Below are 24435 nucleotides of genomic sequence, written 5' to 3'. Positions count from 1 at the left end.
TACAAGGCACAGCAGGACGTAGTAGGACGTAGCAGGACGTTGCAGGACGTAGCAGGACGTAGCAGGACGTAGCAGGGCACCGCAGTGTAGCAGTTGAACATGGCATCACAGAACGTGTAGCGGGACCATGGCGACAGCTGCTACCCTGATTTCGGAGCCTCTCTGATCCAAGGGAACATGCTGGTGAAAAAAGAACATAAGGACTCCGGGGAATGACTCCCCAGAAATAGGTTAGTAACACGCATTTCTGGGACATGGATGCACATAAATGAAAAGATAGAAAGATAGAGGAGAGAGGAGCTCAGTGTATCAAAATAAGTCCCCAGCTGTCTAAAACTATTACAACAAAACCAAGAGAGACGAGGTAAAGAGAGCTCCAGCCCGGCCGGGCTAGAACTCTCCCCAACCGGATCGGGCTGTATGCCAAGTCTCCCTTTAGTTCTATTATATTCTTGATTATATGTTAGATAAATCTGAAAACTATGTGACTAAGTACTACTCCCTAACATTATTCGATTCTATGCCCTAACTAGTGTATCAAAGTAAGTCCCAGGCTGTCTAAAACTATTATTACAACAAAACCAAGAGAGACAAGGTAAAGAGAGCTCCAGCCCGGTCGGGCCAGAACTCCCCCCAACCGGATCGGGCTGTATGCCAAGTCTCCCTTTAGTTATATTATATGATAGATAAATCTGAAAACTATGTGACTAACTACTACTCCCTAACATTATTCGATTCTATGCCCTAACTATAAGCTTTATCAAAAAGGAAAGTCTTAAGCCTACTCTTAAATGTGGAGACGGTGTCTGCCTCCCGGACCCAAACTGGAACCTGGTTCCACAGGAGAGGAGCCTGATAGCTGAACGCTCTGGCTCCCGTTCTACTTTTATTATATATTGGATACTAATATGTTTGTTCATGTACAGCCATATAATATAAACATGAAAAATGTACTTATTTTGTTTATAGTCTATACTAGTTTATAGTCATTGATGTCACCTTTATCAAATATGCAAGCTCCATCTGAGGCAAAGAGTAGAATAACCACTTGACTACATATTGGGGTTTAATAAGTTAACAAAGAAATAAAAATATATTCTTATTAACCCTCCTAAAAATCTGTTTATTCCTGGCCTCCTCCTGTGGTTTGACTCCTCAGCAGCGTGTACTCCATGACACGGCTCTGTGTGGTTACAGGTGCAACAGCCTTTACACTTTCAACCAGCAGGGAAAAAGGTTGTATTTTCAATGAAAACTTTGAAAGTAAAGCCAATGTCAAGAAAACAAAAGTGTTACTGTGAATTTAACGACTTTCCTTGGAGCTTGGAGTGGAGCAGCTGAACGACAGCCCCAACCCCAGCAGGCAACCCACACCAACCACCTCCCCCTGTCCAGACAGCAGTGCAGACAGGCTTCTTGGGATGCCAGTCATTGCCTTTCTGTTTTTGGAACACTTCATTCACTTACACCACATTACATACCCGAAGGCTTTGGTACTTGAGTAGTTGGGAGTCTGTGTCCCAGAGCCGCGCCTGGATCCATCACACCATCATATCTAATAATAGCAACTCTTAGGCTATACCAATGGGTACAGTGTTATGCGTAATGTAGCCAGAAACCAAGCCCTACTTTTGAATAGCCAGGAAATCCAAGTGGGTATATCAGTTTCTCAGCAGCTCTAATATTAGTAAGTGTGTAACGGTGCTGCCATCTAACCACAGGAAGCAATGCTCTTCCTCACTGTAGAGAACAGAAAAGAAAAATCTATTCCTCTGCTATACAAACACGATTTTAAGTCATTTCTCAAGTTGCGGCTCATGAATTCCCTTGGTATCAGATTATATTTTACAATGAAGTTCATCCATCTTTCCATGTTGCTCAAAACTCTGTGACCCAAATACATGAACATCAAAGTGATCAACAGTAACCTACTAAACTCATTTGGGTTATGGGGCGAATCGTTCTGCTTGAATATGAATTTGTTCACATTGGTTGTGGCCTGTTACGTGAACACCACCCAGGTCAAAGTTGAGTCCATAGTTTGTTTTTCCATTGATATTTTTCAACTACCTCATCGTCCCAGTACGGAAATAAGTGTCCACTAAGTGTCCGCTGGGTGTCGGGTTTTACGCATGGCGTCCGCCAAACAGGGGAGAGGCGGCGGGGCGTTGGTATGGAGACCACCTTCTAGCATCCTACTATTTAGAGGTGGGAATGCTCCGACACCCAGCTCAGCCTGCACACCTGCTCCGCTCCGTCCGTCCCTGTCTGACAGACTGGAGGGTCCTGCCTTCCCCGTCTTCGCTGGAGCTCCGTTCTTGAGTCTACATCGTGCGTTCTACCTTTGGCTGTTTTTTTTTTCTGGATTTGTACTTTGGGTCTCTTTCCCCTCCTGGTGGATTTAACCTGTCCGTTTAGTCCCCCACACATAGCCTAGAACTTTTAACAGACGGTGCCCTGTTATCGATGGCGGACAGTGTGCGCCCCGAGGACTACTGCGACGAGCCGGTGGAGGACGAGTTTGGAGAGATAATCAAGTCTCGATCTGGTAGGATATCAAAGATTTCCTAGTGTGTGTGTGTGTGTGTGTGTGTGTGTGTGTGTTCGCGCGCGCGCGCGTTCCTGTATATCGATCTGCGCACGCAAGAGACACCATATACTTGTGTACACTGCTGAGGATGCTCAGTATCATACCACTTTTCCACACTTGTACAAAACTGTTCAAAAGTTGAGAATCTCCTGACACAAACGCTTTTTTGGGGTTCAGTCAGATGGCTGAGAGGACTATGGTTCAAACAAAGCTAACTCTGAGCAAGGCTTAATAAGAATAGAAGAATCATTCACCTGTCATTGGTCAAATAAACTGGAAGTTTAGCATCAACATGTGTGCTGATTTAAATAGGAACAGCTTCCTGTTTCTGTGACAAGTGCACAATAATGCCAATAGCAAGCTGGGGTTAAAAGGTGTGTTGCTTTAACAAAACTATTCTTAAACTTTCACAATAGAAATAAAAGGTTTGTCAAGTGTTAGCCCTGTTAGAATATCAGCTGAACATACAATGGACTGACAAATCACAGTTTAAACCTATTCAATAACTGCAGTGTGCCCAAAGAAATGGTTAGTGGTTAAATAATGATCCACAGTTGTTTTCTGTACTGGAAAACAAATTCAAAATAAAAGTTTCCATAGTATTATCCCTTGTCATGCAACACTGGGAACATCAACTGAATGGAAGTTTGAGCCATTTAATTGATCTTCTATTGGGTTCAAAACTATTTTAAATGCAAATATTACATTTAGTGTCTGAATTATACCTTTTTATATAGGTAAAAATAATAATTACTGAAGAAACACTAAAAAAACACTAACCGGTGTTTCCAAACTTTGCCTGTTTTATCCTTGTTTCATATATATTTATATTATTTTATGCAAGTATGATTTTCCGGCCTCTATGCCTTGATGTTGACATTTTAACTACATTTCCCATGAGCACAATTTGTTCCTCTTCAAAGAGGATGTTGACACAGGGCAAATCCAACAACAGCTGATGTCTGTGACCTTCTTGGGAATGTTTTACAGTTGCTGCTTGTCGCTGAAAAACACTGTAAAGTATACTACAGTTATAGTTTTATAGTAAGAAAATTATGAGCAATTTAGACATGATGTATTTATGAATTTCTTTTTCTTTTCATCAATCCTATATACAGTTCAGTGGTGCTATTTGCACAGTAGATCTCAGGGCCTTCCAAGTCGGGTTCATTTACTATCTGCTTAAACTTAAAGTGGCAAATAAAGTTTGAGGATAGAGATTTTATTTATAAGTTGATTCTAGCCTATTTTATTTAACTCTACACTTCCATAAAATTGGCAGCAAAATGAGAGACAGAGCTGTGAGACAGATTCAAAAAAGAATGGTCAAAATAGAAGAACCACAGGCATTCAGAGCCAAAGAGTACTCCGTGTGACAAGTAAACTTACCTTCACATGTACATTGGTGGAACACCTCTTTAAAGATTTTAACACAAAGGAGAAAAAATAACAGTAAAACAGTAATACAGTAATATAGTAATAGATTAAGGTAAAATAAGGCTTTAACTTTAAGATAAAAAAAATTTCATGCTTATAAAAAATATACTAAGCAAAAAAGAAAACCTAATGTGCAGACTCAAGCCAGGAAAGCACAACAACTAAAAGTGTGAAGTTCCTGTCGCCCCCACTTGGGATTCTAAGTAATGACAACAACACTGTTGTTGCATCCACATGACATAAGGCTTCTGTAGTTGTGCATGTGCCCCCCCCCCCCCACCCTCAGTAGTTGCTAGTAGCCAAGGAGGACAAGGAGGACTTAAAAAACATGTTGGACTCTTCAGAAGAGGTAATTATCTTCACTCAGGTTTCCGTGTGCGAAAGTCACCGGACAACAACCATGTCTAAGCACGGCCATGCTGAGAAATCCAGAGGGAGATGTGTGGAGCTGAGAGTCTTAATTAGCTTTGTATCAACTCATCTGGCAACAGCTTGAATGTGACGGACGTTTATTAATATCAAAGTTACGCACTAAAGCTTAAAGTAAAAATGGCAACAAAATAATGAATAAATGCTGAATTACTCTAGTCCTGCGAGTAAAAGTACAGATGAAATATCAGCAAAATGTACTTTTTACCAAAACAATAACCACTCTGAACTCACACATGCACTGACTTCACTTCACAGCCCACTCCCAGCCCTCCCCTCCCCCCAGCCCCCGGCAGTACTGTTATATAATACTTAAAAGGACGCTTGAATTCTGTGCAATTTCATTATAGTGCAATATTTAACCATTTAATTTCATTACAGTGCAACATTTATTTATTTATTTTTGTATTGATACTTTACCATTTAATTTCCTTACAGGGCACTATTAATTTATTTATTATTAATACTTATATTTAATAATCAATCACCTAATCTCATACTGTGTAATATTTAATACTCAGGACTTTTGATACACCAAACTATATTTTTGCATAATGTGTGTCTCTCTATCTTTCTATACTAATTTATATATGTATATAGTTGCTCTCAGGACTGTGCAACACATTCCATTTCTCTCTTTTTTCCTGCACTACTTACATTTTATATTTTTATAATTTATATTTTAGCGGAGCTATTTTTAACTACTGTACATACAGTTAGCTGGGTTAGTCTGGTGGTTCACAACATAGGGTTGGGCCCCACTCAATGGTCACAAGATGAATTTGAGATGTTGGAAAATTATTGAAAAAAAAATATTTTTTGTGAAATGTTGGACAATTTGACGTCTTTGAACCATAAACAGTTTCAATTTCAATTTAGATAAAACCATGTGAGAGGTTTAGAGGAGAAATGTCTCTTGTGTGACATCTAGACATCTGAATGTGGACACTGTTTCAAGTCGCATGCCAAAAAAATGTAAAAGTATCTTTAGCCGTCAGATAGGCTTGAATGTCATTGGTAATACTTAACTACCTCAAAATTGTACTAAGGTACTAGAGTAAATGAGTTTCAGATTTTTTTTTGCCATGAATCAATCATCAAAGAACATGAAGGCATGCAATATAAAACATTGTGGGATGTGGTTGGGCTGCCCTACCCTGGGATGTAATATTTTTTTCTTAGATTATTGTCACGGCTTGTTAGCCTGGTCCTACCAGCCTGGTACATTTCATTTGTACAAAAAGTCTGGCCCATAGACAGTTAAAGAAGTGGACCAACAGATCCCGTTGATCTGGACAGAGACCAGTGAAGGAAAATAGAAGCACTTTTCCGGTGATGGCTAGGCGTTACTGCGTAGCCTTGAACTGAGCTTGGTGACGTAGTGGTGATGTGGATAACGTGTTTGAAAGTCTTCTGGTAGTTGTGCCAAGAGAAATCTCAATCATTCCCAAACAGCAGAGACGGAGAGTGTAGGTATATATTAGGTGACAACATGGACACAGGCTAATTACTGCTAACTAACATGCAAGTTAACGTTAGTAATTAAACCTAAACAGCTAATCTAAGTCCAAACTGCGACAAAATGAATGGCAGTACAATGGGATGCTAACTGCAGGAGCTACCAAAGGGGTGAGCTACGCTTAGAGAGGAGAGGCTTACCCCCTTGGTCTGACCACTCTCCATTGACAAATGTTAACTTTCTGGAAGGAGGGTACTCTGTTGAACTTTAAAACTATTAGATCTGCCCAGAGCCACTCTGGATCTGCCATAACCATTCGCTAACGTTTGGTGGTGATGTATGTCATGCGCATGTGCAACAAGAGAGGGAGACCGACAAGGCTTTATTTTTAACATCAGCTTTGCTAGCATTAACCTTGTAGCAATAGCCTTAGCCAACTTCTTCACCATTAACGAAGCGAGCTGGAAAATCAAACTTTTCCCGGGCCCCGTGGGGAGGAGGGCCCCAACATCATGGTCGCCAACAAAACTCAACAAAGATTGTTCTTGCTCCTGCTTTAACTTCTAACTACATCTTAACGTCATCGTTCTCAGCCACTCTCTCTGTTCGCTGACTGGACCGGTTAAAGTTTGGCCGGAGAAAACCCAAGAATATACCTCAAACCCAGACGGTGTACTGAAGGGATATGAAAATTGAGTGGACGTACGTAGGAGGGCGGAGCCAGGCTAATGTCTTGTGACCCTGTGTGCCAAATTGAGCACATTTAATTCCCCAAAAAACTTACCCTTCACTGTCCTTTTAACCCTGTCTAGTTAGTTCAGTCCGGCCTCGCCTTGCTGCATTTAAAGTCAACTGTATTATTAGTATTATTTGTAGAAATTGGGACTATATTATATACGGGCTAACCTGCCACCTATACCCAGGGCTAAAAACGTTCTGGGTGAAAGTGTTGTTTGTGTAATCTGTGACCATGACATTGAATCGCTCACAGCGGGCTGGGATTATGATGAGCAGAGATTTTATTTCTTGTTATTGTGCTTGTAAATACTGGATGACCTAGAATGGTTCACTGGCACAGAGTCAAACGGCAGGGTCAGGTTTTTCTTATACAAATGGGGACTGGGACAGGTAATCTCCCCCCTCTGCTCTTCTCTCTCTATGTAAATAACTTTTTTCCTTAAGTGAGCTACAAGCTTAAATAAAGCTTCAATGCATAAATAAAGCCTGTATCTCCCCCTCCTCTCTCTCTCTCGCTCTCTTTCTCTCTCACAAACTCTCTGTGTGTATCTTGCCCACTCCCCCACTGTGCAGCTGGTGGGTCATCTCATGCTGGAAATAGCGGTCAGCTGGCCTGATGGATGGCTGTTGTGCGGTGTCACATAGCCTAGTTTGGGAGGTTGCCATGTCCCCACCTTCTCTCTGTCTTCTTTTTCTATCTCTCACTCCCCATTTCCAACCTCTCCCACTTTCCACTTCTATAACATTTTTCCACACCTTATTTCTGTCCTCCAGTCTATTATCATCTCCCTATTACTGTTTCTCCTTTGTTCCCTAACATCATCTTAGTTGTCTCTCCCTTTTTTTGCATTCTTTGTCAGTGAAACATTCATGCTCTTTTTTTTGCGCCCCACTCCTCTCATCCTTTTGACCACCCAAGTTGTTGTTCACTGTATGTTCTGGCAGTAGCTACATCTAGCTGACTGTCTCAGTAGTCTACAGGCAACTATTACCATACTTGGTGTCGCTTTACTGTACAGGTCCATACAATCTTAAAAAGTTCTTCAAAATTCCTCGAAAGAAATACTAAATTATATGTAAGGATGTGTTCAATTCACACTTCCTGTAATTAATTAAAATTAATTGCGAACCTAGAATAAGTAAGAGTCAGTCTAACAAGTCAGCTGATCATGCAGTCCAGGCCAGGGCTAAAAAAAAATTACAAAAAAATTACAATTTACATAATTCATTAACATGTCAAATATTTGCTTGATTTTGGTTCTTAAAAGTTGTAAAGTAGCTACATGCCCATTACATCACATTATATTGACAGTGGACTAGCAGATAAGCAAATGACCCCCATCTGTTTCAGATTTGGACTGAAATGTTGCTGAATCCTGTGCAAAGGAGTACGTTACATCAACTTTTCCCCCCCAATTTTCTCAAATGTTTTCTCCCCCAAGGTTCATGCACACTGTCAGCATTGAAGTCATTAAAGTGGTGACAGTGTGTTGCAAGACTTCACAATGTTTTCTTAATGTATAAGCAATACTTTTGCTAGTTTATAAATCACTGAACGGTTTAGGTCCAAAATACATTTCTGATCTGCTACTACACTATAAACCACCCAGACCTCTCAGGTCATCTGGGACAGGTCTACTACTACACTATGACCCCCCCCAGACCTCTCAGGTCATCTGGGACAGGTCTGCTACTACACTATGAACCACCCAGACCTCTCAGGTCATCTGGGACAGGTCTGCTACTACACTATGAACCACCCAGACCTCTCAGGTCATCTGGGACAGGTCTACTTTCTGTCCCCAGAGTCAGAACTAAACAGGGTGAAGCAGCTTTCAGTTTCTATGCTCCTCATATCTGGAATAAACTCCCAGAAACCTGTAGATCTGCTGCTACTCTCAGTTCTTTTAAATCAAGGCTGAAGACCTTTCTTTTTGATGCTGCCTTTCTTTAAATTAATGTTAATTTCTTTAAATTTCTTATGCTGCACTGTAACTTTTATTCTTGTGTTTTATGTTTCTATTTTGTTTTCTATTCATGTGTTTTATCTGTTTTTAATGCTTATGATTTTAACTGTTTGTACTTGTGTTTTATCTGTTTAACTGATTTTGTGTAAAGCACTTTGAATTGCCCTGTTGCTGAAATGTGCTCTACAAATAAAGCTGCCTTGCCTTGCCTTGCCTTACATCAGAAATCATATGTTTTGATTTCCCTAAATCTATTGCTGAAAATACATTTTAAAATAATACAAAACAATCTATGAAGTTGCTCCTTTTTACGTGCTCTGAATTCATTTTGAATTGTTGAGGACTGTTTGTAATTCTTACCATTTATTTTCCAAGCAATGAATTCATTTTCTCAGTGTGATGTCTATTCACAATAGATGGATGGATAGAGACAGTTTTTCCTCGGCTCTGCATTTTTCAGTACCATTGGCAATTTTGTTTATTCATTTTTAAAATTGTAGAATTTACCAACATTGAAAACTCTTCATCTGGTGTGTGAGGCTGGGCGTGTGTGTGTTTGTGTGTGTACAGCCATCTATGTGTTTCTGAATGTGCAGCGATGTCTGCATTCTTTTCTCTTCCTGCTTTCCATGTTTGTGCAAAAGTGCTCAGTGAAGGTGAATATAGATCAGCAGGTGTGGTGATTATTGAATACTCTCTCAGCCAATCATATCACTGGTCTCTAACAGCTGGGCCAATCACTGTTTACCATGATAACGACAGCTTAGCAAACTGAAAGCTTTACCTCAGGAAATCTGGATGGTTTAGAGCAACTCAACATAAACACATCAATCCAAAAATCTGCTCCAAAAGACAGATATGAATATGATTCAGGTAGTTACTAATATGAGAAATAAACACTTTATTTGCTGAAACTGGCAATATGTATCCGACTGACTATATTTTAGCAATAATTCTTGCCCATCTCACCTCGTACATGGCCATAGTTTAGTAGCCTAATTAATGTTACATAATATTGTGTAACCATATTATAGAAAAATTAAAACAAATGGAGACCATGTCTCAACATGTTACTTGCCACTTCAGGTGACAAAATTGACACTGCTTCAACCGGAACTCAGATTCAATATAAAATATTAATAATAATGTCTGCGGCCAGGGAAGGGTATTAGGAGTTCTACTTGGACCAAGGATAAAATATTAGACTTTAGTTAAAAAGAAAGTTGGAAAAAGGCTATTATGAGCCCTGGGAAACGAATGTTTCTTTAAAAAACCAAATGAATATGCAGTACATATTGGTTATAACCAACCAGTCTGATGTGTGTGAAGGTCTGTATGGATATATTGTAGCAGCCGGGTGTCGCACTGCGCTCTGGCGCTCTTCTCAGAGGCTGCAGATTTATTAAAATATCAGTCCTGCTGCCTTCAGATGCTGCAGGGATTTCATGATCTGAAGGAGAAGTTTTATCATACACAATTAAGCACAGGAATTTCATTTTAGAAGCATGTCGGGTCAGTCAAAAACTAGTCCAGCATTACCAGACCTGTCTCTACAGTGCTGAAGAGGGTCTGGCTAGTCCACATTGCATTTCAGTCCAAAGGTTGCTCTGGTTTATTGGCATTTCTTTAAACCAATCACCATCGTCTTGGGCGGCGCTAAGCGCTGGACCCAGATACGGTGCTTCTGCAAAATAGTCTTGAGAAGGAACTTGTTTTGGTGGAACGTGCACTTAGGGAGGCAAGCTCTGGAATTAAAATGGCTGTCGAGTGTGTGATGAGAGCTTTACTCAAACAATAGATAGATATAATTTTAATGTTGGTTCTAGCTCGGAGGATGTTTCCCGAATCCAGACCAGGTCGCACACTTTGCACAGCCAATGCGACGGGTCTGCTCTCTTCACCTCCCTTCTCTTCCTCTTCTCTTCGCCTTGTCTCCCTTTATTTTATTTTACTTCACTTCTCTTGACTTCCCTTGACTTCTTTTGACTAACTTCGCCTCAGTTCACTCTTGTTCTCTTCATTTCGTTTCTCCCCATTTCACATTCACTCTCTTCACTTCTCTTCTCATCCGCATCTCTTCACATCTCTTTATGTCTCTTCATTTAATTTAACTTTCATACTGGAAATTATTTTTTTTCTTTGAATTTTTAATTTTTAATTTTGTTTTTATTGCAATTACATTTTTCAACAACTTTTCTCTTTTAAGGCCGCCCTTCATGTCTCAACTCTAACTATTGATGTTTCTTTAGAGCCAGATGCAAGCCAGTTATATGCCGATATTAAACGATCAATCAACCTGGAGCATCTCCAGAAGAAGAATAGAACATTGTAGTTCTTGATTGTGTTGCTAAATAGTACCAATAGAGATTTGGACAGTTCAGTCCCCCTATATCAAAGGAATTCATTTTTGAAGTTGGTAGAATGCTTAATGTAACAAGAACAGAGAAAAGAAAACTGAAGGGAACAGTATTGTTTGACATATGTAACCTGTATTGTGCAACAAAAAAACAGTTGGAATTGACGCATCATTTTAACAAACAAAACAAAAATGTATGAAATTGATTAAACGGTGTGTTTATCTGCTAAGCAGCAAGTCTGGCTAGACTTACTTAGCCTGAAACCTACAGTACCTACCTGCAGGGTTGTTGACAAGGCAAGGTTTTTAAGCACCTTTTCATGGAGAAAGTCTTAGAAAGTCACAATTTACAATTAAAAGTCCAAATCCCAAACTTGAACTCCCAACTCTGCTTCAGTGGCTCTGCACGATCAAGTAATGTCATTTATGGACAGAAGATGGCAGCAGAGGCAGACGATGGCTTTGTACCTGTCCTCAGAGAGACTGTGTGAGATGCTGGCAATGAAGATGAATGTGTGGGAACAGATCCACCTGTTCTTGGGAGATTTGAGTCTGGCTCTGTATAAAAGAGAGAGACAGGTTGAGTAGAGAGAGAGAGAGAGAGAGAGAGAGAGAGAGAGAGAGAGAGAGAGAGAGAGAGAGAGGGGATGGAGGGGAAACCAAACATAACATAAAATATGGTAGAGAAAAAAAGGCAGCTGTTGTTTTCTTGAGGGAAGAAAGGGATGGGTGGCAAAATGAATGACTGAGTAGTGATGGATGTGGACATACACACATTGTCTCTCAGTCAGGAGTGGAGGGCTTAGTGTATGATCTGACCCACATGGAGTTTGTGGGTCATTACAGGCCAGAGGAGGCTGTGTGTGTGTGTGCATGCGTATGTGTGTGTGCGTGGGCGCGTGTGTGTTGTAATGAGTCTGTTAGTCGAGGATTCCACATGTCAAAGCATACAAAACCCCTTTCTGGATAGGAGGAGTCAACAGAAGTGGGCCAACAGCTCACAGCAGGGTGTGTGCTGATCAATCAGGTCGGAGGAAGGCTCACGCTGGTCTGAAGTCAACCCAAATGTAATTTGCCTTGCAGATTATCATGCCTCATTGATGTGTCAAGCCTCTATTATCATCACCCTACACAGGCAGTTGGTTCGGTGTGACCAGAGGTGTCAAAAGTATTCACAATAGATACCCAGGTAGAAGTACAGATACCAGGTTTTAAAAGACATTTTACTCAAGTAAAAGTGTAAAAGTACTGGTTTCAAATCTACTTAAAGTATAAAAGTAAAAATAAGTCATTTAAGGGGATGAAATACCATTAATGACAAACCCTTAGGGCCTCATAGTGCACTATAAATGCACCTGTTTAAGCCTCATTTACAGTATGCCCATTGAAAATGAACGCATTTTAGTGCATTGCAAATACTGTACATTAAAGAACCATATATGTGTACTGCTGAGTATTCAGATGTGCTTCGTGGAAGATATGATGACTAGTTGCCTCCTATAAATATTGTAATGGTGCAAAAAGTCAAACTTCAGAGGCATGTCATCTATAGGCTTTATGGGAATGTAAATGTACATCCAGGCTTAGCTGCAGGAATCTGTGAGGGAAACGGATTCACTCTATCCAGATGGTGTGGTTTATCTGGACAGTTGTTTTTTGTGTCTTTTTGAACAACGAGAAGCCGGAATGAAAGCAAGCCAAACTGAAATAGAAGTAACAACGCTATTTTTAAAATGTAAGGAGTAGAAAGTACAGATATGTCTGTCTGTGTCACTGAGTGTCTGTCTGTCGGTCTGTCTGTCTGTCTGACTGTCTGACTGTGTCACTGAGTGTCTGTCGGTCTGTCTGTCTGTCTGACTGTCTGTCTGTGTCACTGAGTGTCTGTCTGTCGGTCTGTCTGTTTCACTGAGTGTCTGTCTGTCGGTCTGTCTGTCTGTTTCACTGAGTGTCTGTCTGTCTGACTGTCTGTCTGTGTCACTGAGTGTCTGTCTGTCGGTCTGTCTGTCTGTTTCACTGAGTGTCTGTCTGTCTGACTGTCTGTCTGTGTCACTGAGTGTCTCTGTCTGACTGTCTGTCTGTGTCAGTGAGTGTCTATCTGTCTGACTGTCTGTCTGTGTCACTGAGTGTCTGTCTGTCTGACTGTCTGACTGTGTCACTGAGTGTCTGTCTGTGTCACTGAGTGTCTGTCTGTCTGCCTGTCTGCCTGTCTGTCTGTGTCACTGTGTCTGTCTGACTGTCTGTTTGTGTCACTGAGTGTCTGTCTGTCTGTCTGTGTCATTGAATGTCTGTCTGTCTGTCTGACTGTCTGTCTGTCTGTGTCACTGAGTGTCTGTCTGTCTGTCTGTCTGTGTCACTGAGTGTCTGACTGTCTGCCTGACATTCTGTCTGTGTCACTGAGTGTCTGTCTGTCTGTCTGTCGGTCTGTCAGTAGCTATATTTCCATCCACACGTTTTTATCTGAATTAAGTGATAGAATGAAAAATGCCTTATGGAAACATTTAAATTTGATGGAATTTCATGTATATCGACTCAAAGGAAATACGTTCAGGCTCATCGGATTTCTCTTGATCAATATACGGCTTAAATGCAATAAATGATGGAAACGTGATTTGCCACACACCTTCACTAGCTTTATTCGCATTAGGTTTTTTACCAAACTTCACATAATTCGATTAACAAGTAGATGGAAACTAAGTGTCTGTCTTCCTGTCTGTGTGTGTGTGTGTGTGTGTGTGTGTCAGTGCTTGTATACACAGTGCGGAACCCTTTGATTGCTTTAATGAGCTAACGAGTGTCACCTGTGGCATTTTGCTGCCATTAAAACACACTGAGAAATGACCTGTCCAATAAAGGCTCAGGGAGCCTAAAAAAAGGTGGTATATATGAAAGGACCTCCTCAGGAGCACTAGCAGGCCTGTGTGAATGTACGGATATAATTTATGTGGATAAACTTTCAAATGTGGGCATATCAGCGATTTAAAAAAGTGGTTTGCTATGCATTTTGTTGGGAAATGTGGACTAAAATACATAACTCATATCACATAAATAAGCACATTGGCTGAAAGTAGGCAAAAATACGTACATTTTATAAATGTTCTATAAATTGTGTATGACGAGTAAAAATTGTGGGTGTAAGAGCAAGTTACAGAGAAGTTTTTTTAATTTTAATTTTTTAAGTCTCTGTGCTATGAATCATCCACTCTAGCTTGTGCAATACACACCCATTATACATGCAGAAAAATCCTGAAATGTACACTAAGCTTAAACAGTGATTTGACAAAAACTGTAAAAGATACCAAAACACATAGTAGACCATGAATAGCTCAATGTTTTGTGAATGGTTTAAAGTTTGAATCACGTCTAGGTGAAACAATGTGGAAGGAGATACATTTTAAAGCAGAAGAGGATTTGAAGGATTTGAAGCTTGGTCTCATTGAGTTTAACATTAAAATGTAATGTTTAAAAGCTTAATATTCGAAAAAAGTATAAATAGTAGAACAAAAGTTGAAGAAGAAGCTGAACATTTTAAAAGTTGAATGGTTTTTATAGCTGAAAGTATGCATAGGTTGGAGACCAAAAAACGTACGGAATAATAAGAAAGAACAGGATAACAAAAGGTCTGCTGAAATAATTGTACTCTGGGTGTCATTAGAGGACACCGTATAAAAAAACTAAAAAGCAGATCGATGAAGTTTTAGGTGTTATCTCCTGAAAATAAATTATTTTAAAACATGGCTTATTTGTATGAGTGAAATCAATTGGTAGGTCTGTTAAAGTCCTTGCATCAGCAATCATTTTTCATAATGTGCACATGCACGTACACGCCTTTCCCTCCCCCACACACACACATACCCACACACACACACAGAGACAGACTCACAAGGACAGACATAAGATCAGCTCCGATTTGATCCTCTGCTGCATGAGTATCACAAACTTTCTGTACATGTGTGTGTCGTGTGTTCTGGTACATCTATCTTTGTGAGGACCAAATTAACTTTTGATCTTGGAATGAGGACATTTTGGCTGATCCTTTGGGATAAACCATCAAATACCTGTTTGAGGTGTGGTGCCTTGGTGGTTCATGCGGTCAAATAACAGGGCATGTTATCTCATCTGATCTTACATCTTTTTGGTTTAGATTTTGACTCCACAATAGTTTTTATATAAATCTTTCATTTTTTTAAATTGGAGAGATTTTTATTGATGTTTGTTTTATTGATGTTTTATATTTTTTTAACAGAATATATGTTGTGTGGGTGTTGGTGATGATTAGTAGTCAGAGAGACTTAATTAATCTATATTGTAGATTCTAAACTATAGATAGTCTTTTGTATATTATAATGAGACTGTTGATTAATTATTGATGTGTTTAGCAACACAAAAACGTTTTGTAAGTGGTATGTGAGGATTCTTAAATTGCATTTGTACAGATGTAAAGCCCTGACAGGGTAAACATCTGACTGATCAATAATGAAAGCTATTGCCTTGTATGTCTTTCCTCTGTTTTTGACTATTCATGTTTTCAGTTTATTTCTGCAGTTTGAGAGTGAAAGGTCTGCTCAGCTGATTTAGATACAGCAGCACATTCAAATGTAAAATGGAGGTTAAAGCATTAACCCCTAGACCAGAGATCTTCAAAAGAGGGTCCTTAGAGTTGCTACAGGGGGGCCACCAAATTATTGTTCGATAGACAAGAAAATTGAGTAAACAAAATAAATATAATAAAAAATGTCTGAAAATATACATCACCACATACTGTATAATTTGCAACAATGAATATTTTTTTATGATAGGCTTACTGGCCTATAAGGTAGCCATAAGGTAGCCATCCACAAATACAGTTAATCTTATGTTCACTGTGCCACAATTTACCATTAAAAAAATAATATGATTATGAATATGTCAACCATTATTATTTAAGTAATTTAGTATTGCATTCAAATTAAAAAGGTATGTGTAAAGGCTCTAAGTCGCCCTACATGTTATTGTAGTTTAATATGCAACTCAATTTTACACAATATACTGTATTTGCTGTAGTAGGGGGTCCGGTCCCTCCTCTGTCTCTTTTCCAGGTGAGGGGTCCTTGGCCTCAAACAGACCCCTGCCCTAGACTATAGACTTGTCATGATTGTGGTAGTGGTGGAAGTAGGTTGGACGCCTTAAAGTAATACACTTTGCTTTTCATATCATTCCCTTCAGAATGTGCACACTGCAGGAAAATAACTAGCTAAATGATGTAAATGATTTAAAATAGAGGTAGACAGGAGAGATGCGGAAAAGAGGGTGGAGGAAAGAGGGAGAAGGTTTCATTTAAAAGAATGATATCACTTTCCATCTGCACCACTGCTGTATCTACCTTTTCCAAGTGCTTCCTTCAACACTTGACTAAAAACCTGTAGTGATTTCTTTCCAAGAATTTAAAATGCCTCTCAGTCTCATGTCTCATGGATGCGAGCACTTTAATAACACCTCCTTCCTAAATGAATTTAGCATTGTAGAGTGTGTATGAGTTTATTTTACTTAAGTCACATTTTAAATGCATGACTTTTACTTTACTTAAGTATTTTTACAGTGTAGTACTCATACTATTTACTTAAGTAAAGGGCCTGAATACCACTGATGAATTGCAGAAAAAGTCACAGTATATACAGGCCTTATTTTCGGGTAACAAGTTAGTGATAGGGCTGCAATTAATAAGTAATCTATAATCTATTAAATGTCGGAAAGATGAGAAAATTGTGAGAGAATAATCACAATTTCTCACTTGAACCAGGCATTGGACCTAATGCATCAACCATTGGTATGTAGAAATATATCACACTCCCCAGTTATTTAAGAGAACTTGTGGCATTCAACACTTTTCTTGTATTTTGTCTTGGGTACAAACTAAATTCACGAGTGGCCCAAACCTGTTGCATGGATCACGTAGTCTTTTTCCTACAGGGAAAAGGTAAAAAAAGTAGGGCCTCCAACTGGGAAGCAGCTGCCCCTGTATACAAGCATGACTGAGATTATTTCAGAGGGAGGGAGAGAAGGAAGAGAGAGAGGGAGAAGGTGAGCGTCGACAAGTAAAAGTCTGCATGGGAATCTCCAGCTGAAAATAGCCTACACTGATACTTTAGTGCTTTTGAGTCATGTGCATGTATGTCTGAGTGAATGTGCGTGACTGTTAGCTCAGTGAGTACAGTTCTTTCTATATGTGTGCTCACAGCTCAGCAGGTTATAGATCCATAGTTTCCCTTTTTAGTTTCAGCCAAGCACTTTTTAATCTGGCCTTTGCTCTTTCCACTATTTGCTCTCCTTCTCACTTGTTTGTTCTCTCACTCTCTCCTCTCCCTCACAGAATCTCTGTTTTTCTTCTCTATTCTCTTGTTTCGCTGTCTGTCTCTACCTTCCTCATGATTTTCATTTCTATTTTGTCGTTTCATAATCTCTTATTTGCTCACACTGTCTAGTTTTACACACTGGCGCTAAACACACACTCCCTGCTTCTTGACTCTCTTCGGTTACTCACACCTTTCTCTTCATAAAACCGTTGCCAGGAATGTTCTTTTTATTTTTGCACTCTAAAATAGTGTTACAAGGTGGTGGAAAGGAAAAAATGTAATGGGAGAGATGATGTAGAAACTACAGATGATGAAAAAGGGAGTGAAAGAAAAATTCAGAAAAATGGAGACAGATGGCCAGAGGGCAGATGGGGCCACTTAGGTTGAAAGGGTTGAATGGATGATATGAAGGAGGGAAAGATGGACGAATGGGGAGGTGTGGAAAGAAAAGGTGCCCAGAGGTTTGGGAGGGCAAGTTGCAGAGGATTTTAGATGAAGGATATGGAGTAGAGAAGCTCTCTCTCTCTCTCTCTCTCTCTCTCTCTCTCTCACACACACACACACACACACATATATACATACATATATATGGAGCTAGATATGGAGCTAGATTTGTTTCTTTATTACATGAGAGAAAATAAATGATCTGTGAGAGCAAAAAAGCAAAAGAGCATTTTATGAGAAAAAAAAACATTTGAGTTTTTATACCAATAGCAAAAAATAATAATATTTTAGACTAAAAAAAGTTTAAATATAAATTTGAAATTTTTAAAATTATTTCTGAGAAAAAAATCTCTCTCAAAATACTTTTTTAAACTCTCAAATACATATATTTTTACTATCGGTTTGAAAAAGAATTTTTTCACGCATTTTTTATTTTCTTGCAAGTAATAGAGAAACAAATCTAGCTCCATATATATGTAGATATGTAGCTACAAAGACTATGAAATTTTCTAACTGGGATGTTTTGGTGGGGATTTGCTATAGAAAGAATACACACGGCGATGCACTGGTAAGAGCAAATGACATTTAACCATGTATTCAGCTAATTTATATTGCTCACATTACTGTATTGTGTGAACAGTTAACTTCCTTTAATATTTTATGTGGCGTTCTCTTTTGCGGGGTGCAAATGTTCCTCTCCGAGTTCATTTTGTAGATCCGCCGTCTTTGCGTCTGGAGCTGAGTGCCACCCAAGACAATTGTGATCGGTTTAAAGAAGTAAGAACAACCCAGACCATTTTTTTCCCTCCTATCTAGAAGCGTATGTTTAATCGCTTTCTCCAGCATCAAAGCGATCTGTGTATGCTGAAGAAAAGATACCAAGTAAAATCCAAAACATCAAGGGATCCCTTTAAGAATAATCAAGACAGTGAAAGGGCTGACATGCAGATAAAAGAACAAGGGATGAGAGACACAGGAAGAGATGGTGGGAGGGCTGGGGAGGAGAGGTATAGGGCTCAGATTGCAGTTAATTGCTGCTCGCATCCAGGGCGGGTCTAATCACTCTGAGGCTATGTGCATGTGTGTGTGTGCGCGCAGACTATTCTAATTCTTCCCCAGCTTCTGGGAACAGCCCTGAGCTCAGTGGAGCGGCTTGGTCGTGCTTTAGCCTTGGTTTATAATTAGCAAATAGATTATATTCCAGAACTTCCGCAGCACCGTCCACGCCTCTGAATCAGACAGGGACCCTTTTTCAATTTACATAAGACTGAGAAGAGAAACAGGGAGCCAGGACCATAGATAACACCATATGAATTACTGTTCTTTTCCTTAATTGTATGCGCCTGTGTGATATCTGTGTCCACTCTACGACCTACAGTAGTTATTTTTCTGGCTCGTAGCTCAGGGAGAATCTGTTTTACTGTGTTGATGTCAGCAGTCTGGTGCTCTAAAAATCACTGAATGGATTTTTATTTCCCTTTAAAAATCATATTCCATTTGGTGTCTTCTGTCATCCAGAACGTTTGCTCAGTGTTGAAGCAATACTTTTTTTAAATTACTAAAATAATTAATTAGTTATCAAAACAGTTGTCGAAAATATTAAGTCAATTGTTGATCGTTGCAGCTCTAGTTTTTAATAGAACCATCAGTAGTATCAGTTTTGACAGTGCATCAGTAGATTGATATTGTTGGAAGCCTATTTGCTTACATTACATTGTAAGCAATCTAGTAAGCAGTTGTATAGGGCTAATACATTATAAATGGGGGATATCAATCAATCAATCAATCAATCAATCAATCAATTTTGATTGGTCACATTAAATTGTACAAGGTACAATTCCAGTGACATGTGATCCCATTTGCTCCTTCAACTTGTAAATGATTCATCTTAACCCTCATGTAGTATCAGTTTTACAGTGCATCATGTTGTCCTCGGGTCAAATTGACACCTTTTCCTGTATCAATGTTCTTTTTAACGACCCAAAATAACATGATTGATTCCACACAACGCTCTTTGGCAAGTACACATCTCTACTTTCATTAATTTTGGGGTGTCTCATTCAATTTTATAGCATTTGAAAAAAAAAAAATGAAGTGGTTTTGAAATAGTATTAGTTATTATTATAGTAAAAGTTGACATATTCCAGTCTGTGATTACCCATTAACATACTTTCTTTTAATTTTAGTCTAAATAATTCCTTGTTTCTGCTTTTCTAACTCAAACATTTGGTATAATTTCATATAACTAAGGTTTATTGAACATAAATTCCCCAAATAACTGTAAAACTAAGGTTAATTGAAAACGTCAAAAAAGTGACAAAAATGGGACAGAAACATAAGAAAAAACATTGATTAAAAAAGCCTAAAAAAAATGTCAATTTCAACGGAAAAACAACACAAGAGTTAAGACATGTAGGATATGCCACCACAAGCCCTCCAGGATCCAGTCTCGGCAAAAGAACACCACAAGTCCGGATTTCTGTTGGAAACTGATGCAGGCATGGACAGATCCTGATAAAAAAATGTACTATTTTTTATAATGTATGTATTACTGCAATCTCTAATAATAAAGTCAATGGTTTAACTATAAAATGATGTAGCCAGGTGGAACTGACACTGGGAGACAATTGGTCCAGCGGGACTTGTGAGTATTTGCACTAGCAGTGATCTGGGGATAAAGGGACCCTCTTTAGGAAGTGAGTCAACATGACATGGCTTTTTAATTGACCTTGAAGCCCCCTATGCACCTAAACTATGAACTAAAGAAATACAAATTAAACATTGACAGACAGGTCTGAAAAAAAAAAAAATGTCACTGCTTGTAACTGTGGCAGGCCAGTTTTTTACTTTGTCTGCCACTCAAGAATGGTATCTGCCACTTACATTTAGATCATTTTATGTAAAGAATGTTGTCCTTCTAAGTTATACATACATTTACACAATGGTGTGCTAGACTGGATCAACTAAAAGAAATGAGCTGATTTTTGTAAACCAGTACCTGCAAGTGACTGATACAGACTGATGTCTGTGACAAATAAGTCTCTTGAATCTTCATTCTTTCCAGACTTGACTCAGTGTTTTGACGTCAGGAATATTATTTATTTCACTGACATTTGAGATTGTTTCCAGTGAGTAAATAGTGACTTTACTGTTGTAAACATTACTGTTTCTGCTCTTCGAACAACATTTAGGCTACTCATATTTAAAATGTTCAATTTTAATCCGGTTCTGAATTTAATTATTGAATTAGTTATTTAATTATGAATTTAATTAATGTATTGTTAGTTGGCACATGCCTAAACAACCTCAAGCTAAATTAAAAAGCTGATAGCTAAATACCAGCCATTGAGTAATTGTGTGATTCATAATCCAAATTGTTAGTTGCAGCGCTAATTATATATACAAAAACCCACTTTTTAAAATGATTAGTTTCTTTTCTACAAATCCAGAACAGCCGTCTTTCCACTGGGCTCTCTTCAGAGTGCTGTGCCAGTGCTTCATTTTCAAATCCACTTAGGTTGCTTATGGAGAGAAAGCCCACATAAAAAAAACTCCGTACCACGTTTTCAATGCTGCCTTCCACCCGGGCAGAGTGTATACCAAGACATCTGGTTAAAAACATGGTCTTTGAGACGTCCGCCTCAGGTCCTGGTGATCCTTAGTGGTATATGATTGGAAGATGAATGTAGTATTCGGAGAATGCATAGGGACACTGACTACAAAGCAAAACTGTCCTCTCCACTTCACCAGTAATATTGCTCATGATAATGAAAAGTAATTAAAAGAAAAATAGCACATGATATTGATATTATTGCTGAATGTCCCAAAGTTTTAGCTGTTTCCCTTTCCCCCAGGGGGTAGGAAATTTCTTTTTTATGGCCTTTTGGGATAAAAATACCTCAAGGGGGTCCCCCTTAAAAATGCACCTTGGTGTTCTTAGATGTACTGCCCTTGGCCCCCGTACAGTTTAGAAAATGCAGCGTGAGAGTGATCGAACTTTTATGGCTTTGTGATAACATAGCCTTCCTCTTTGACATTTACCATCCGTTGTCTTTTGCCAATTGATTTAAATAAAATTCATGTGCTAAATGGAATGTAAGAAGAGGCCTTGGAAAGGAAACTTAATATCAGCCTTGTATTTTTAATTCAGTGCCTTTACAAAGACGAGCGCTCCACGTCATCCATTTTAAGCACAGTTGTCAAAATCAACAAACGCAACAGCTTGGTGCAAATGTTTTTCTATCGTTGTTCATTTACACACCTCTGCAGGATACTTTGAGTTTAATTAGAGACTTGCCTAGTTAACTCCATTAGATTTAATTTGACCCAGGCAGAAGTGCAGATCAATCATGAATTTTCTTCATAATGGCCCCTCCCCTTTTCTGGTCAATTTTCTAGCCCCCAGGGCCTGCATTTCCGTTTGACTTGTTTTGCGTGCCCTTAACTATGGTTTAAATTTTTGGTGATTTAATTTGGGTTTGGACTTGATGCCACATTTTCTCAAACCTCAGTGTGAGTGGTTTTTGGTTTATTTTTTGGGCACAAGGGTCACGAAAAAATTTTCTGTCCAACACTTCTTTGAAAGAATTCTTAGACCAACCAAAGGAATTCGGGGGTTTTTTTTTAAAATTTTTGTTTTTTTGGGGGAAAATTAAACCCTGGGCATCAACGATCCGGGTTTGCTTGGAAATGGGTTTTTTTATTAATTTTGGTTTTTTTTCTGGGATCAAGTTTTTTGAGCATTGGGTTGTTTGCCGAGCACAAAGGGGTTTTCCGTGGGGGACTTTGCTGCCCAAACCCGGAAAGACAACGAGTTTAAAACGCCCAGAAGAACAAAAAAAAGTGGGAACAATTGTGAAACCCCCCCCACCCTTTTTTAGGCATTAAAAAAGGTTTAAAGTTTTTTCCCTTTCTTGCCGAGAGTCATAATATTAAACTTAAAACCACCCTCATCCGGGTTAAGGGTATAAAAATAACATTTCCATTTCCTCCATCTTTATCCCTTCCATTTCGGGTTTCCCGGGGGCAGCCTCCCCGTAGGGGGCCCCAAAATTCCCCTTTTTTCCCGAGGCCCCCATCCCCCACCCCCGTCTGGGGATCCCCAGGGGTTTCCAGGGCCCCCTTTGGGGATACAATCCCCCCCCACCTAGTCTTGGGGCTTCCCCCAGCCTCCTCCCACTGGAGTGGGGCCTTTGGAAACCCTCCTGGGGAAGGGGCCCCGGAGGATCCTTTTTTTTTCCAGAACCACCTCAACTGGCTCCTTTTTTACTCGAAGGAGCAGCGACTCCTACTCCGAGCTCCTTCGGATGACTCAGCTTCTCACCCTTTTCTAAGGGAGATGACTCAGCCTTCATGACTATAGGCGAGGGTAGTAATATTTAGCATTTCCACATTAAAATGTCTAAAATGTTACTGTATGTTTGTTAAGATATGTATTTAAATGATCCCAAATGAAATCAGGGTCCTCTCCTCTAATGTACGGCGAATCATGGGAATTACCAGAGAATACGTCAGAGAGTAAATGTGAATCACATTGTCACAGAATTAGAATCAGAGTACTCGGATTTAACTCTTTTCAGCCGGATTTCCGGTACCTTCCACTTTCTTCGTGTTGGAATTTAAAACTTTGGTCGGTTTATGCTCTTTAGATCTCTGTAGGTTAAATCCAGACTATCTGTCCAATCTGAGTTTTCTATTGCATATATGTAAATTGAGTTGAATTGAGGCAATAATTAGACTTCTGTCAAGAACCCTTTAATTTGAGGCTCATACATGTTCTACACTATACCTGCATTTACTAATTTAAAATCTGTTTCAATCAAGGAAGGCTGGATCCATTAGTTTGAAGGTTTATCAGAAACACTGCACAATGGTTTATAATACAGGACAAGAATTTACAACTCTGACTGGGGTAATAATTTCATTTTTTGGTTCCATGATCACCAGGTTACCAGAAGAAATAGAATTGTGTTATGATGTAATCATCTGCCACCTGCTAACCAGTGGCATCAAATTACAAAAAAAGAGGAAACATGATTTTTTAACAATGTTGTAGAGTAAATCATTAAAAAGGTTTTTAGGGACCACAGTGATCTGTCAGAAATATACATAGCAGGGAGACATCATCAGTCATTTTCCTTCAGAAATTATCCAGAGCCTGACTAACGAGTTCAAAAGACACAGCAGCTCAGCTCTGCTACAGGTCTGCACTGCACTGACATTTTATGCTTCTGCTGATAACAGACTTTGCTGAAATATCCTTGTAACTGTCTCTGAAACAGTGAATTCAAGAACTAGACATTTTTGTGCAGCTGATGAATTTGGACGTCTATTTGATGTCTGAATTTTAGTTTGATCTGAGCCGTAATCAAAGTCTATCTTTGTGAAATTGGTCCTGAACTGTGTTATGCATGTGGTTAACTTTAAGAAACAAAAGCACTTAAGGTTAGGGGAAGATCATGGCTTTGATTAAATTTCCTGCCTTGTGCTTCAAGTCACTTTTGACTTTTTCAATTATTTAATCAAAACCATGCTCAAGGGCCTAAACGGAACCATTAAACCATTTATTCATGCTTTTGTTTGCTTGACAAAAAAATGTCTGTTGAAATAAAATTTACAGATATAAGATGTAAACAATTATTACTGAAACGCATCCTCTAGACATTTGTAAATATCCATTCAGTGTA

General features: G+C 39.1%; 1 protein-coding gene across 1 annotated transcript in view; it reads left to right on the top strand.

Moving 5' to 3' along the window:
• The first annotated feature begins 2291 nt into the window (after positions 1–2291).
• Positions 2292–24435, top strand: part of dmd (dystrophin) — a 401891-nt gene continuing 379747 nt past the window's right edge. The window contains exon 1 of the mRNA XM_032505885.1: positions 2292–2548. Coding sequence (XP_032361776.1) covers positions 2467–2548 — 82 coding nt within the window. The 5' untranslated portion in view covers positions 2292–2466. The remainder of the gene's footprint in view (positions 2549–24435) is intronic.

This window comes from Etheostoma spectabile, chromosome 24, assembly GCF_008692095.1.
Source record: "Etheostoma spectabile isolate EspeVRDwgs_2016 chromosome 24, UIUC_Espe_1.0, whole genome shotgun sequence".
Classification (NCBI taxonomy): Eukaryota; Metazoa; Chordata; class Actinopteri; order Perciformes; family Percidae; genus Etheostoma; species Etheostoma spectabile.
Note: the sequence above shows the minus strand (reverse complement) of the source record. Positions and strands in the feature narration are given on the sequence as shown.